This window comes from Bos taurus, chromosome 4 (assembly GCF_002263795.3).
Source record: "Bos taurus isolate L1 Dominette 01449 registration number 42190680 breed Hereford chromosome 4, ARS-UCD2.0, whole genome shotgun sequence".
Taxonomy (NCBI): domain Eukaryota; kingdom Metazoa; phylum Chordata; class Mammalia; order Artiodactyla; family Bovidae; genus Bos; species Bos taurus.
In genome coordinates this window covers 111,609,060-111,626,685 of record NC_037331.1, presented here as the reverse complement: position 1 = coordinate 111,626,685, position 17,626 = coordinate 111,609,060, and the positions used below count along the sequence as shown (strand labels likewise).

The window sequence follows — 17,626 nt, the reverse complement described above, 5'->3', positions numbered from 1 at the left end:
CATGAACACGACAATTGTTTACAGAAAGAGAGTGAGCAAGGAGGCAGTGAGGCCTCGCCCACCTCAGCTGGAACGTGTGTGCTGGTGACACACTTTTTTCCTTTTTTCTGCTCTGCACATCTCTGCAAATGACCAGAGTCACCACTAGTAATTCTTTGGGTTTATAGATAAATCTTAACCAGTAGATGAATTCTCAAATATGAAATCTATGAATAATGATGATCGACTGTATGATTAAATTTTCTGTGTCTTCTGGAATAGTTCTGAATACCATAGTAAGAGGAATTGTGGCTTTCAAGGTGCTTGCTTATTTAGAAATAATTGGGTATACCAATATACACTGTATGTCAAAAACAGGTGAGCTGAAGATTCGTGACAGAAAAAGATTCCCTGCTTTTGACAATCTGGTGTAACCAAATACTAAAAATGTCATAAAAACAGAAGTAATGTTTTCTCACTGAATTTTAATGATAAGTACATTTTGGGGTTTGTTTTGTTAATGAAAAATAATTTAATTCTGGGAAAAAAGGTGGAGATACGATGGCATTGATTTTGCTTTCATTGAACATTTCCCAACGTTTTCAGGGCTTATTGATTCCTTGTTTTTATGAGTGACTTGGCATTGAGGTCAGACCTTTCTTCATTTTTATAGATTAAGAGTCAAGACTAGACACAGTAACACTGCCTAAGATGTCTCGAGTCCTGACTATGAAGTAGGTACTGTGATAAGCGCTTTACATTCATGATACCATTTGTGATCTTCATAAGAAAGCATTGAACATCAGTACTACTGTTACCTACAGTTTATAGAAAACTGAAGCTCAGACATGCAGGGAGCCTGCGGTAGCTCCTGGAGTAGAGGGGGCAGCTGACCCCAGGCGTCTGACAACTCAGTGTGCATTCTTCATCTTCACTCTATGAAATCTCCTCTTCCAGCCTAAACTATATTAAAAAATTTGCTTTTGGAGCTCTTTTATCTGGATGTTGAGAATGTGTCATTTGGTTACACTGCTGTAATTATTAATTCTATTTGTCAAAGACATATTTGCCTGGCCAGCCAAGACGATTATGCCATTGACTGTGTGGTACTTTGAAAACAATATTGAATGAACCAGCCACATGACCTGGGCTCTGTCCCTTAACCTTTGTGAGCATCGTTTTCCTTAGCTGTGATGTGACACGATTATGGTTTAATTAAATTATATCTTGGATGTTTCTATGACTGTATGAAGGTAATGATGATGGAAAAAACCCATATGGATGTCTAAGAATGAAAGTTATTAATGCAATTAAAAAAGAATGAGAAGGTAACCTCAAAGTATAACTCACAGGAGAATTGCCTTCTAAATAGAAGGCTTCCTTCAGCCTTGAAAAGATTTTGGATGTTAAGATTTAAATTTTCTTAAGGACATGAAAAATTAGATATAATTGCTTCTCTTCAAGAAATATTATTTCTTGCCTATCACTTAAATAAGCTTTCTCATCAGCATTTTATGACTTCTTTAATCATTATAATAAAAGCTGAAGGCAACCGAGGAGGAATCTCAATTAACTATTTGCCATTTGTTCATTTATCAATTTTGCCTCATCCTACGCAGGAGACTGTCAGGAACTCTTTCTGAAAAGAGTAGCAGGTTATCTACAACATTTTTCTCTGTTTCTGTTAAAAAATGCAAAGGCAAGCAAGTCATGGGTGAACAAGGAAATGGTGTGATGGCTGTATCATCCTCCTTCTTGCCCATCACCCTTCTGCAGGATCTTGTGTACCAGCCTCTTGTAGACACTAAACACCATCCCACGAATACATGAGTCCAGAGAAGAGTATGGACTAGATCCTCTTTTACTTTGATTCAGTTCAGTTCAGTTCAGTTCAGTCACTCAGTGGTGTCTGACTCTTTACTACCCCATGGACTGCAGCACACCAGGCTTCCCTGTCCATCACCAACTCCCAGAGCTTGCTCAAACTCATGTCCAGCAAGTCAGTAATTCCATCCAGCCATCTCATCCTCTGTCATCCCCTTTTCCTCCTGCCTTCAATCTTTCACAACATCAAGGTCTTTTCCAATGAGTCAGTTCTTTGCATCAGGTGGCCAAAGTATTGGAGTTTCAGCTTCAGCATCAGTCCTTCCAGTGAACATTCAGGACTGTTCTCCTTTAGGATGGACCGGCTGGATCTCCTTGCAGTCCAAGGGACTCTCAAGAGTCTTCTCCAACACTGCAGTTCAAAAGCATCAATTCTTTGGCACTCAGCTTTCTTCACAGTCTAACTCTCAAATCCATACATGACTATTGGAAAAACCATAGCTTTGACTAGGCGGACCTTTGTTGGCAAAGTAATGTCTCTGCTTTTTAATATGCCATCTAGGTTGGTCATAACTTTTATTCCAAGGAGCAAGCATCTTTTAATTTCATGGCTGCAGTCACCATCTGCAGTGATTTTGGAGCCCCCCAAATAAAGTCTCTCACTGTTTCCATTGTTTCCCCATCTATTCGCCATGCAGTGATGGGACCAGATGCCATGATCTTAGTTTTCTGAATGTTTAGTTTTAAGCCAACTTTTTCACTTTCTTCTTTCATCAAGAGGCTCTTTAGTTCTTCGCTTTCTGCCATAAGGGTGGTGTCATCTGCATATCTGAGGTTATTGATATTTCTCCCAGCAATCTTAATTCCAGCTTGTGCTACATCCAGCCTGGCATTTCGCATGATGTACTCTGCATAGAAGTTAAATAAGCAGGGTGACAATATACAGCCTAGATGTACTCCTTTTCCTATTTGGAACCAGTCTGTTGTTCCATGTCCAGTTCTAACTGTTGCTTCTTGACCTGCCCACAGATTTCTCAGGAGGCATACAGATTTCTTACTTCGGTTATTTCTCTAAAATTGAAATTTGTATTGAGGTAACTATTGAATCGCATGCAGTTATGGAAATAATACAGAGAGGTTTCTTGTATATTTTTCCCAGCTTTCCTCAAAGGAAACATTTTGCAAAACTATTGTGGAATGTCACAATCAGGATATTGAGCTCGATACAATTCACCTTGGCAGTCAGACTTTGTATCAGTGTGTGTGTGAGCGTGTATATTTGATTCCATACAATTGGGTCACCTGTGTGGGCTTGGCCTTTGACCACTGCAGGCAGATAATGAACAAATCCAATGGGTAGGATACCTCATGTTCCCCTTTCATATCCACAGCCCCCTTGGCTTCTCTTTCCCCCTCCCTCACAAACCTGTCACCACTGCTGGCAAGCACTAAGCTGTCCTCTATTTCTAAAGTTTTGTCATTTCAAAGATGTCATGTAAATGGAATCATTAGGTGTGCAGTCTCTGGGGATGGGCCATTCCCTCAGATTAATTCCCTAGAGATTTATCCAAGTGGTTTTGTGTATCAGTAGTTGGTGCCTGTCTGTCACTGAGCAGTACCCCATGGTATGGAGATAGCAGTGGTATTATCTCCTGGTGGAGCTTTATTCTTTTTAGCTTTTCTGACTAATGACTGTGTCCTAGTCAACCCAAGATGCCATCTGCCTGGGGAGGTGGGCAGGGGGTAGAGGTGGGCGGCAGGGGGTGGAGAGGGGAGAAGGGAGGATTCTTCCTGGAGTGTTCAGCTTCTGACATGCATCATGGGACTACACATCCACAGAACACTCTGGAACTTGCCCAGAACAGAAATCTTCATTTTTATCTCCTGGTCCCGAAGCCACTTCTCTCCCAATGTCATTCTCAGTAAATAGCACCACCATTTACCGAGTTATTCAGGCCAAAATCCTGGGAAACAATCTTGGCCCTTTTTTTCCACCTACCACCTTCTATCTATCACCAAACACTGTGGGATCTTCCTTCAACATATTCCTGTCCCATTGCTTCTCCACTGTGCCAGTGCTTGTTTCAGCGCTAGACTGCCATCTGGTCTCTACAGCTGAAATTCTGCTGGTCCCTTCGGTCCCTCCTGTCCTTCCCCGCCCACCCCTGCTGTGGTTAGCACAGCGCCCCAGCAGGTGGATAATGTTCCTATTACCTCAGTTGGATCAACGCTGACGGGGGAGGAGACGGGGATGACAGAGGAGTGGATGGTTGGATGGCATCACTGACTCAATGGACATGAGTTTGAGCAAGCTCCGGGAGTTGGTGATGGACAGGGAGGCCTGGTGTGCTGCAGTCCATGGGGTTGCAAAGAGTCAGACATGACTGAGTGAACTGAACTGTCTGCTGCTTCCCACCTCATCTCCATAATGGTCTACGACCCAATGTCTGGCTGCTGGCTGACACTCTAGCTCTGTCTGTCTGTCTGTCACCACTGTGGTCCAGCCACCCTGGTTTTCTTGCTGTTCCTTGAACGAGCCAGGCATGCATCACCTTCCATACTTCCCGGGACACATTCCCTCCGGATGTCTGTACATGGCTGCCCTCACCCTGCTTAAGCCCCACCTCTTCCCATCTCCTCTGAGAGCACTGACCCGAATCCTCCTTTGTTTTTCTTTATCACATTTACTACTGGCTGACATCAGATCACACAGTTATTTTCTCAGCCTGTTCATGCCCACTAGGATGCATGCCTCACATCAAAGGCATTTTCTGTTTTAGCCATTGTTTCATCGCTACCACCTGGCATACATAAGCAGCCAACGTACTTTTGAGTGAGTAAATGATTTCCCCAAATTCCTTTACTCATACTTTTTAAGCCATCAAGGACAAAAGGCTATCCTGTAGCCATCAGGCCACAGAGTCTTCCTGTGACACAGAGGCAATACTCATTCTTCCAGCCACCAAGGGAAAGACATAAAGCTCTTTCTTAACTGCAGGGGGATTTAATGGAGGGAACATCAACATCCCTTGAATCCCCTCTCCTGCTCAGGGACCACGCCCTCTTGCCATGACTGGGAAAGCAGAGTCTGTTTCTCTTCTCTTTGTCTCTGGATTTGGTCAAATGGCTTCATTTGGACAATAGCATGTTTAGTGGGCAAGGCAAGAACAAGGGCTTGACAAGTGTTGACACTACTGTCTGTTTCTCCTCCACCGGCTTGATGTGAATTTGCCTGTGAAACCCTGAGGTCCTGGGAGGAAGCTGACTGGTGTATCACAGAGCCCTCAGCCCTTAGCTGACCCGCAGACCAGTGAGAAAAAGTGACTGTTGGAACTGCATGTTATCTGTACTTCTTTTTGGGGATAGACAGCTAACTGGTAGAACAAATTAAAGCAAGACTTCTTTTTTAAAAGCCCAAGAAAACTATGAGGAAAAGGAAAGGTTCAGAGGGAGAGAGGACCTAAGCTTTGGCTCGGAGAGCGGGCAGGGGGCTTATGGGGCAGGGGGCTTATGGGGCAGGGGTCTCCTGCCCAGCTTCCTGATGAGAGGCTATGGGAGAAGCCTGCTGTGCAGGGGGCTCACACCAACACCTGGCCACCCAGCCTCATCAGGAAAGAAAAGAAGAGTGAGCAGATGGGTCTCTGGCTCCTCCCAGCCTTTCTCTTGTGAGGAGTAAACCTTGAGATGAAGCTGAAGATTCCACCGTGCAGCTGTCGTGGGGAGGGGGGAGGACGCGACACAGACTCAGGGCTCTGCCCCTGACCCCCAGCGCAGGACAGAAACACAAAGGCAGCAATGGCGGATGGTGTCTGGAAGCACTGCCTCGGTCAAGGAGGGACTATAAGTTCATCAACCTCAGATCTTAGCACCCAAGGCCAGATGTGCATCCAGGGACCCAGCACTGGGCTGGAGGCCAGTTGATGGCAGCCCTTGCAAACTCAAGGGAGGACCAGTGATGACATGTGTCCCTCCTTGTGATGATGTTAAAGGAACATGTAAGTGATGTCTCACTGTCCATCCCCTTCTATATTCCACACACCTGCACACACACAGAAGGAAGCAGGGGATGGGAAGGCCAGGTGAGAGACCGAGCATTGTCATTCAGGAGGATCAGAGATGATGGAAGGGACTGCTGAAACAGCCAAGTCAGACTGAGCAGTGAGCTGGACTGGACATTGTGTATCTGCCCTTGCCACGCAGTGAGAGTGAAAGTCGCTCAGTCACGTCCGACTATTTGTGACCCCATGGGCTGAGTGTCGAAGAATTGATGCTTTTGAGCTGTGGTGTTGGAGAAGACTCTTTAGAGTCCCTTGGACTGCAAGGAGATCCAACCAGTCCATTCTGAAGGAGATCAGTCCTGGGTGTTCTTTGGAAGGACTGATGCTGAAGCTGAAACTCCAGTACTTTGGCCACCTCATGCGAAGAGTTGACTCTTTGGAAAAGACTCTGATGCTGGGAGGGATTGGGGGCAGGAGGAGAAGGGGATGACAGAGGATGAGATGGCTGGATGGCATCACCGACTCGATGGACGTGAGTTTGAGTGAACTCTGGGAGTTGGTGATGGACAGGGAGGCCAGGTGTGCTGTGGTTCATGGGGTAGCAAAGAGTTGGACACAACTGAGCGACTGAACTGAACTGTATAGTCCATGGAATTTTCCACCCCAGGATACTGGAGTGGGTAGCCTTTCCCTTCTCTAGGGGATATTCCCAATCCAGGGGTTGAACCCAAGTCTCCTGCATTGCAGGCGGATTCTTTACCAGCTGAGTCACCAGGGAAGCCCACTCACCACTGACAGATGGAGACACTGTATTGTCTGTGAACATCCGAGTTGTTTCATGCCTGACAATGTGCAACTGTGTGACAACCATAGCAACCCCCACTTAGGTCTCTCCGAAGCCTCTCACTCACTTCCTGTTTATCATTCTCCACTCTGCAGATGGTGTTATCTTTCTAAAAACATCAATCTGAGCAGGTTATTCTTCTGATTTAAAAAAAATCCTTCCATGACTGCTTTTAGCCTCCAGGATAACATTAAAACCTTAATGTGACTTGGGGCTGAATTCTGTAATATGGCGACGCCTCTGCATTCAGCTTGGATTCCAAAGACGGCTGACTGTGATGCCCTGAGCCCAGTGCCTTCTCCTGGCCTGGGGGCGGGGGCAGTGCGTGCGGGTGGGGGTTGCGGGTCTGCACTGCTGGGGAGTTAATTCTCCAGGCAGCAGCCCTGAGTCAGGCCAGGTGGGAAGGAGGAGAAGCGAGTCCCTGGCTCTGCACTGTCCCCCACTGTCCCCCGTGGTCCTGAACACCACTTACTCGCAACCTGAGTGGCCTGATAATTGCCATTCTTTTCCTGGTTTCACTTCTCCACTCCCCTACTGGGATTTCCTGAGCTCGTCTCCCAAATAAGCTGGTATTCACATCCTCAGTCCTTGCTACTACTCCACCAAGGGGCTCCTCTTCTGACCTCAAGAGTTCCTCCTTGGAGAACCTAAAACATGATGGGTGACGTACAATTCATCAACACACTGGGCCACATTTTTAAAGTGAATGTGGTCAATGCTAATAATTCACCCTTGTCCTGGCAGGAGGTGATTGGGACGGTCCTGGGGCTGTCAGGACATTTGGGTGTCCTTCAGAAGCATGTTTGGATCTGAACCCAGCTTTCTGCTGCTACATTTTGATCACTTGCTTCTTCTTACTCTAGTTTCAACCCTTCTGAATGAAACTTGCTGTGGTCCCTCAAATTTCCCTCATGGCACACTGTTTTCAAAGACGGAAATAATACCGCCCACCTGCACGCTCCTTCGCCGAGTGACCCTGTCACTGAGCCATCAAGAAGCAGAGTCTGCTTAGCCTTTCCTGGGATCTGGGCTGGAGCTCAGATCTGGCCAATAGCCGCTAGTAAGGAGGGTGTGCATGAGCTCTGAGGCTGGGTCTTAGGGACCTCCAGTTTGCACCTTTGCTTTTTCCAAGGCTCTTTCATAGAGACTAGCCACCATGATGGGAGGAAGCCCAGGCAGCCATGAGGTCGAGCCTTGGAGGTGGGGCCGGAGGTGGGGGGTGGGTCTGGGCAAGAGAACCGAGGCCCCTGGCTGAGAGCCCCAGGGAAACTCCTCGGGCACCCACGTGACTGAGGCCACTATGTACCATTCAGTCATTCTTATGTCCTGGCTGAGACCACATGAAGCAGAAGAGTCAGGCCACAAACTTGTGTGAAATCATAAAGTATTGTTCAAGCCACAGAGTGCTGGCTGGGCTGTTGTACAAAACAGAGAACTGAAAAACCTCTCCTCTTCCTGCCCTCTGCTCCTCCCTGTTTCTTTGCCCAGATAACTCTCAGATCAGATCAGATCAGTCGCTCAGTCATGTCCGAGTCTCTGCGACCCCATGAATCGCAGCACTCCAGGCCTCCCTGTCCATCACCAGCTCCCAGAGTTCACTCAAACTCACGTCCATCAAGTCAGTGATGCCATCCAGCCATCTCATCCTCTGTCGTCCCCTTCTCCTCTTGCCCCCAATCCCTCCCAGCATCAGAGTCTTTTCCAATGAGTCAACTCTTCGCATGAGGTGGCCAAAGTACTGGAGTTGCAGCTTTAGCATCATTCCTTCCAAAGAAATCCCAGGGCTGATCTCCTTCAGAATGGACTGGTTGGATCTCCTTGCAGTCCAAGGGACTCTCAAGACTCTTCTCCAACACCACAGTTCAAAAGCATCAATTCTTCAGCGCTCAGCCTTCTTCACAGTCCAACTCTCACGTCCATACATGACCACAGGAAAAACCATAGCCTTGACTAGACGAACCTTTGTTGGCAAAGTAATGTCTCTGCTTTTGAATATGCTATCTAGGTTGGTCATAACTTTCCTTCCAAGGAGTAAGCGTCTTTTAATTTCATCACTGCAGTCACCATGTGTGGTGATTTTGGAGCCCAAAAAAATAGTCTGACACTGTTTCCACTGTTTCCCCATCTAGTTCCCATGAAGTGATGGGACTGGATGCCATGATCTTCCTTTTCTGAATGTTGAGCTTTAAGCCAACTTTTTTACTCTCCACTTTCACTTTCATCAAGAGGCTTTTTAGTTCCTCTTCACTTTCTGCCATAATGGTGGTGTCATCTGCATATCTGAGGTTATTGATATTTCTCCTGGCAATCCTGATTCCAGCTTGTGCTTCTTCCAGTTCATCACTCAGATCTCAGCTTCTGTGCCACATCCCCTGGGGTGCCTTCCCTTACCTCCTGGACTGGGTTAATGCTCCCCCTTCTTGCTCTCAAAGAACCCAGTATTTCCACCTTCCATTTATCCTGCCACAGGTCCTTCCACTTCAAATTGCCTTTCAACACTGGCTGCTCTCTTCCAGTTAGAACTTAAGCCCCTGTAAGAAACTGTGCCTGTCTTGGACATCATAGGTGTTCCAGTGGCGTATACAATGCCTAGTGTGTGACAAATAATGATTACAAGCTTGTTTAATTATGATTTAATAAAAATAACTAATGTTTATTATACCTATACTATGGGGCAGACCCCATGCTTCCTATTAAGCATGTCTTATTTTGTTGAATCCTGCAAAGCAGTGGCCATTACTGTTCCTGTTTAGTACATGAGGAAACAGAAAGCCCAAGATGCTAAGTAACTTGCCAAAGTCAAACTATTGGTAAGTGACAGAGTAAGAATGCAAACCCACAAGTGTGATCGCAAAGACTGCTCTTAACTGCAATCCTTATGTATCAATCAGGATGGGTTGTTGTGCTGCAGTAACAAACAGCCCTGTAGACTTGCTAACTTAAGAATGCAAAGGTTTTTTGTTTTTTTTTTTTTCCTTTGGAGGCTGTAGGTTCATCATAAGTTGACATGGTGCTCTGTTCGTTGTGGTCACAGAGGGATCCTGTCGAGGGAACAATCAGTCTTGAGGTTTGTTGGCCACCATATCAAAGGGACAGAAGGACCCCAGAAGGTCTTGCATCAGCAGTTAAGTCTTCTTGCCTAGAAACAGCACATGTATTTTCTACTCATCACATTTTTTGGCTGGAAATCCTCACTGAGCAGCATGATGCCTACCAGAGAATATCACCTCATCCATGAATGAGCACAGCGGTATGTCATTTCCTGCTGTGTCGGGAGGCTTTGCCAAATATTTGGAAAACCTTAGACTAAGGATTTCTTTACCAAGGATCATAATATTCACATTTGAGATACAATGGAAATCATATGGTGGCTTCCAACAGGTCTCTCGCAGGTCTTCTATCTCAGTTGCTTCTATAGTGGTACTCTGAAAAAAAGTTTCTGGGACCAAGACGACTCACAAACTGTATTAAGTTCAAATGGATCAGCACTGACCTTTAATTTGACCACTTCAGACCTTGCCTCTGACAAACAGCCCTGGTCATTAAAGCAACGATTACTCGGCAATAGTTACTATTCAGCTTCTTTCCAAGCACAGTTTCTTAAGCTCACACAGAAGAATTGATACATTTTCCCTACAGAGTAGGTCTATCTTATGATTTGGTACTACTATGCTACACGGCCATGACACGAATAGTTAATTTGAAAAACAAACAAAAGGCAGGTTCAGATTTTACTTTCTAAAAAGAAAATTAAAATGAGTATTGCAATCCTGAAAACAGAGGCTATCTGTTTAATAACACAGAATGTACAGTGATGTGAGGAGCAGTCGATACTGACATTCTTCTAAATTCACACCTATACTACATCCACAATGGTGTGTGCCATCAAGGAACCCTAAACACAACTATCCTTTGAATTCTCACATGGAACAGGAGAACCTTCTCGGCTTTAGTATCGCATTTTTCACCTTTCAAAAAAGCCATCATCATCTTACAGTTTCAAGGGTTTTTAGGCTTTATGCAAGTTGGTCTCACTCAAGCCAGGAAACTCCTCAAAGTACAGGACACATTTTAATCTAGCTTTTGTTCAATACTCTCAATATTGGAAGCTCCACTACTTCAAAAGAGTGGCTCCTCATTTTTGAATAGTTTTAGCTATTAGGGAGTTCTTTCGAACTGAAATTTTCCTCTCACTTGGCGACTCTGGTGCCTTACAGTAAGCCTCTACAAAGCCTAATTCTTTTTTTATGGAGCAGTTGTCAAGACTGAAAATCAGATTCTATCATGTCTCTTAAATCATATCTTTTTATTGGTGTAAGTATCTCCAAGTCTTTTGATTTTTTTTCCCCTTATGGGTCCTTTACCTATTTTGTCTTCTTAAAAGATGTCTTAAAATGGGGTGCTTAGGATTGGCCGTGACTTCCCAGCCGAGGTCTGCCTGTACTTCTTGCTGTGTACACAATTCTCTTATTAACATACTTCAGTATTATATTTATTTAAAAATCAGTCACCACATATCCAAATGTCCATAAAACCACCCCCGCCCCTGAGTCTTTTATGATACCAGGAGTCTTTCATCTTCTACTTATACGCTTCTTCTTTTTTTTGCCTTCTGGTCTAAGTGCAAGAATTATGTTTATCTCTATTATATTCCATCTTATTATTTTTATCCTATCTTTCCAGCCTGCCAAGATGCTTTTAAAGTGTTTTTTATCATCCAGCTTATTAAACCATCCCTCTCAGCTTCGTGGCATTTGCAAACTTTATAAACATTCTATTTGTGTCTTTATCCAAGGCACTGATAGAAATGTTGGGGAAAGAGATGAGTAGCACAGAAGACTCTGCTACAGGCTTCCAATTGACTTAGAGATTCTCTTGAAAGACTATTAAATCTGTTGTTGAAAATCAGATATATAAAGTCCATGACATCATTCAGCTAGTAAATGATGGACATAACTAGGTCTGGTGAAATTTATACTTTGTGAAGCTTTGCTCATTGCTGGGGATCCTGGCTTCCTCTTCGCAGGATTCAGAAATGTCACAACTCATTCCAAAATTCTGTTGCCGGTTGACAGAGATCACAGTTTTATTTCTAGAATATATTTCTGCCGCTCCCTTTAGAAGTCACACTTGTCGTGGATTAAGTACCCTTCTTTCATCCTTTTTATGTGTCCTTTTTCAAGCAGTGCTCATCAAAGAGCTCCATGTGAAGTCCTATTAATTTATTTAGATACATCTCCTTTTCCTTCTTTTATGTGATCAGTTTCTGATTAGCAGCTGACTCAACAACTTGGGGGCGTGGATCTCAAGGGGGTGTCAAAACCTTAGTGGAGTACATGAGAGAGCCATTTGAAGTTCAGCTGTCTGATGGACATTTACATAGCTAGTGAAAGCATATTGGTTGCTTCTCACTGACGTGAACGTCAGTTTCAAAGAGAGATCTCACCAATCCTGTTCCTGCTAAATGACCACATTTTTAAGGAACACTGGCTGGAGGAGATGGTGGATGATTAGCTTAGCCAGGCACCCACATGTTTTCTGAGGTCCTCACTGTGACTCCTTAGATGGTACTAACAGAATTTATCTCCAAGGTATCAGATCTCTTCCTTGATTCTTCATCCTTCTGAAAGTTGCAGGTGTTACCAGGAAGGAATGCCTAGCTCTTGGTGTCACACACCTGTTTCAAAGGCCTCCTCTGCCAATGACCAGGGAGATATTAAGCCAGTGGTTCTCAGTGGGCAGTGACTCTACCCTTGGGGGAGCATTTGGCCACATCTGGAGTCACTGATGGCTGTCACAACTGGGGGGTGTGACTTGTAGCCAGTGGGTAGAGCACCGGGAAGCAGCTAAGCACCCCACAAAGCACAAGTCAACCACCACAACGAAAAATTGTGTATCTGACCCCAAAAGACAACAGGGCTGCTGCTGGAAAACCTGCTTGAAGAAAATAACCTTCCTGAATCTTCATTCCTTTTCCCATACAGTGAGGGTAACAGTGGTCCAGGCTGGTGTCATGAGGACTGTAGGCAGCACTATATACTAAAACACATACACACTGCCACAGAGCCAGCATCCAAAAACAGCCATCATTTTTTTGGCTTATTATTATCAAGTATTACACGGGATATTTATTAAGATGTTATTCGCTCAATACTAAAAAGGTAGTTTATTTACGCCACAAATATTTTATTGAGCACTTTCCATACATTAGGCACTGATGTGGCTGCTGCAAATAGATAAATTAAAAAGTAAGAAGACAACACTGTTAGCTTCCTGTTAGCTTCAGGAAGCTAACAGCTTGCAAGCAGGCACTGTGTTCCCATTTTGTAACTGACAGACCCAGGCTCTGGGAGGTTCAAGTACTGAACTCAAGGGTTCAATGCCGATGAGGGGCAGAGCCCAGACTCAAACACCAGTGGCAGCTACAGACTGAGGGCTTGTCTCTCTCTCGATTAGTATGTTGAAATCCTAACCCCCAAGGGGATGGATCTGGGATCAGATCGTGAGGGCGGAGCCCTCCTGAATGAGATTATTGTCCCTCTAAGAAGAGCCCCCTGGAGGAGGAAATGGCAACCCACTCCAGTATTCCTGCCGGGATAATCCCACGGACAGAGGAGCCTGGTGGGCTCCCGTCCATCAGGTCACAAAGAGTCGGACACGACTGAAGAGACTGAGCGCACACACCCAAGAAGAGACGGGAGAGAGCTTACTTCTCTCCATCACATGAGGATATGATGAGAAGACAGGCATCTGCAAACGAGGAGCTGGGCCCTCACCAGACACCTGCTCTGCTGCTACCTTTATTGCCAACTTTCCAGCCTTCAGAACTTGTGAGAAATAAACGCCTGTCGCTTAGCTGTCTAGTCTGGGGGATTTTATAGCAGCACGAGCTGACCAGCTGACTGCCACACCCTCTCTGCCTGATTCCAAAGCCTACATGCTTTCCACTGCATTATTGTCAGATGCCTGCCTTTAGGAAAAGGAGACTGCAAGCTGTGTGGGAAGATCTCACCTCTGTGCTAGTTTTTATCATCTTAGCATCCTTATCGGCATCCTCTCACTCTGCAGGACACGTCTACGGTGATAAGCTTTTCGTTTCTTTCCCTTCTACTGTTTATCAATTTAACAAATATTTATTGAGCACTTGCTCCTTGTTCCCTTGGAGGAGGAAATGGCAATCCTACTCCAGTATTCTTGCCTGAAAAATCCCCTGGATAGAGGGGAGCCTGGAGGCCTGTTGTCCATGAGGTCACAAAGAGTGCTCCTTGTTAGGATGCAGTGGGACTTTGAGACCCTGTCCTGTGGCCTGCAGAGAGCTCTGGGGCTGGTGTGGATGAGAGTCAGTCTTGAATAGAAGTCTCGCGTGAGACCCAAAGCAGAGCCTTAACTTAGCCTCACGTGCCTGAGGCCATGAGGTCCTCTCCCTGTCGGGGCTGTGGAGGTCGTTACAGGTTTCTATTTCTTCATGCAACTCATCACAGGCACAGTTAGTTTATTTACATGGCAAAATTTTCCTTTGGTGAACAGAAAACTCTGGGTGTATTACTCATATACCTGAAATTCATATAATGGTTTTAGCTCAGCACATCTCGAGCAGAGTCAATTCTTATAGAAGATTTCTCTTATGATGTTATTTGTTCATGACCTTGAAGGTTCGTGCCTCATTGCATATTGCAATTTTGCTTTAGTGTCAATTTAGTCACCTGACTTGAAATCCTGATGAATAAGAGTGTTACTCATGGTGAAGGAAACTGGCATTCACCCAACGTACCTGTCAAATTTGACTTTGCAAGTTTCATGAAAGAAATAAAGTCCACTGTTTCCGTATGTTCATGCTGAATAGGAATGTTTAGGAATATCATAGTGCAGTGTCTTTAGGAATATCACAGTATCATAGTGTAGAGTTTGTTTGGATGGAGTCAGCCCTGAAGGAGCGCTTAAAATTTCCTGTTATTCTTCACTGAGTTGCGGAATGCATGTGGCAGCAAGCGGGCACTCAGCGACACCTCAGGGTGCATGCCTGCAGACACTGGGGCTCTACGCCACTGACTACATTGGCATGTGTAACCAAATTATAACGGCATTGCTTGTCTTCCCGCTGCGTTTCCTTCTGGACCTTGGCCCTTACTGACTAGACCTTTGTTTGTGGACTCTCATCAGAGAGACCCAGCTTCACAACTCTGTTTTTCCACACAACAGTCAAGTAACTCCAGCAAACTGACCCTGCTCAGCTTCAGCTTCCTCATCTGTAAAATGAGGAAAATGACCATACGTCTTGCTTCCCTGAGCTGCTGTGACACTACGTTGTCACATTTGCACACGAAGATGATTAGCCCGATGCCTCGAACAGCAGGTGGCCCGTGGTCTGGGCTGCCTTTCCTTTTCACTTTCACCACTGATTAAGCTACTGCCACTCCCCTCTGCCTTTTCGCTGAGGGCGTGGCCCTTTCCTGGGATGCGACCTACACCTCTGTTTGCCCGCTGTCTTGCCTCGTGTGTCCCCTGTTCTAAGTCCTGGAATACACTTTGCTCTTGGCTGCTTTCTGACATGGGATGTCGGGCTTGTCCCTCAACAGGCCAGCCTCTGTTGCCCAAATCCTCTTCTTCCATCTTTCTGTTTTGTTCCTAAGTCCACCATCACAGAGGTTACAGCATGGTGGTCAGGAACAGAGAGACACAGGTATCTGACTGTCCTGGAAAACCTTTTGATTCCACCCTTAAGTAGGTGGCTTTGGGCACGATACGTAATCTCTTGACGCTTCAGGTTTCTCAGCTGTAAAGCGGGGATGATACCTTGATTATCTCATGGAATTACGAAGAAGATTAAATGTGATCATGTATCTGAAGCACTTGAAACGGATCTTGGCCCACACAAAGTTCCTCTGTAAGTGTATACTATTGTTACTTGTTGTTATGGGTTTGGCCCCCTGTTCTTTTCATTATCTGCTAGGTTCCCCTGTCCCCATCTTTTAAAAATGAGTGCTTTTAACAGTTAAGAGCATTCTGATCATACAGCAGCCCCCCTCCCCCGGCTTTGGCCAGCACATCACCCACTGTCTTACGAGTCCCATTTTGGGTTCACAATATAGAGTTCTCTTACAGAAAAAAAAAATGTCATTGGCTTTATATTAATCACTTAAAATATGTAACCAATCACATCCAGAGTTAATCTCGACAGCTCTGATCTGTAGTAGAGAAGGGCCAAGTGGCTTCTAAATTCACAATCCACTCAGGGGGTTCTGTCACAATCCCCAATTCCTATCAGCCTTCTGATTGCAAATAATGTAGGTAGGGCTTCCCGGTAGCTTGGTGGTGAAGAATCCACTTGCCAATGCAGGACACACGGGTTCGATCCCCGACTTGGGAAGATTTCAGATGCCGGGAGCAACTAAGCCTGTGCACCCCAGCTACTGAGCCTGTGCTCTAGAGCCTGGGAGCTGCAACTATCGAGCCCACGTACCACAACTACTGAAGCCTGAGCGCCCTAGAGTCTGCCTGCAACAAGAGAAGCTACCACAATGAGAAGCCCATGCACCGCAACTAGAGCGCAGCCCCCACTCGCTGCAACTAGAGAGAAGAACCAGCAGCAACGGAGACCCAGCATAGTCCAAACAAGAAATCTAGAAAACAGTTAAAAAAAAAAATCAGGTATGCTTCTCGACAGTGAGAGGAAGACAGAACCATGTTGAATACTTAGAATAGGAAAAAGTTATATTAAATATTGTTGGTAGGTAGAGCTCTGTAATAAACCAAAGAACAGATTTTAGATAAAGAAACTGGGAGCAGATACACAGCTTCACCCGTGTTTTAGTTTGTCACGCACCAAACGACACAGGTTTTATCACCATTACAGATATAGGAGCCTCAACCACCAATTATGATGCATTTCAAAGGCAAATGAGCAGCTTTAGGAAATATTATGTGGGCAGTTTATCCCAAATTTCTTACCTATGACTTTTCCTAGGAAGAGCGACTTGGGAGAATTGAAGAGCGTGTCGGATGAACTTGGCAGGTGGTAACTCACGGAAGGATAGTGATCCAGCTGCAGGAAGAAAAGGAGAGACAGTTTTAGAAGAACGTCGAATTGTTTTAGAAGAACGTCGCATCCTGCAGGGACTTGGATCTTCCCTGAGGGATGATGTCACTCTTTCAGCCCCAGTTTCTGGATCTTATTTCATCAGTGCTGACTCCAAAATACCAGCCTGAGAAAATAGGAGCTCATCCCAGCCTTCGCTGGGGTTATTGGAAAATGATCTGAGCCTGTACATGAAGACCTTTTATGAGCTCTTCTCCAGCTCACGCACCTTTTCTGTGGCTGATGGACTAAGACCCTCACTCATTTTAATAGAGTAAAATCTGCTTGATTCAGTCTCTAGTTTGGCCCCTGAGATAGAGTAGGCTACATGTTTAGTGATTTTCTTTAGCACACCTTACTGCACTTATTTCTTCCCCATTTGGGTCTATCCACCAGGACACCAATATCATTCTTCAGAATATATATATGTGTGTGTGTGTTCAAATGTGAATATGAATATATTAATGTATGTGAATACGTGCGAGAATTCCCTGGTGACTCAGGTAGTAAAGAACCTGTCTGCCAAAGCAGGAGAGGCAGGAGATGTAGGTTCGATCTCTGTATCAGGAAGATTCCCTGGAGTACGAAATGGCACCGCACTCCAGTATTCTTGGCTGCGAAATCCCACGGACAAAGGAGTGTGGCGGGCTACAGGCCTGGGGCCACAGGGAGTCAGACAGGACTGAGTGGGCAAGCACGCAAGAATATGTACATTCAAATGCTGAGATATCCGGGTCACAGTTTTCTTGCTTGTCCAAACGAGGGTGATTTCTCCTTCCTGCCACAGTGCAGGGACATCAGAGCCTGGAGGGGGCAAAGACACCGTTACTCTGGCAGAGCTGACCTTTCAGAGTGGAGCTGGGTTGGCAACAGAGGGAGTTAAAAACAAAGCAGATGGGAAGAGCT

General features: G+C 45.3%; 1 protein-coding gene across 1 annotated transcript in view; it reads right to left on the bottom strand.

The window, feature by feature from the left end:
* CNTNAP2 (contactin associated protein 2) overlaps positions 1-17,626 on the bottom strand; it is a 2,325,432-nt gene that overhangs the window by 124,333 nt on the left and 2,183,473 nt on the right. Inside the window, exon 22 of the mRNA XM_024991213.2 lies at positions 16,594-16,687. Coding sequence (XP_024846981.1) covers positions 16,594-16,687 — 94 coding nt within the window. The remainder of the gene's footprint in view (positions 1-16,593; positions 16,688-17,626) is intronic.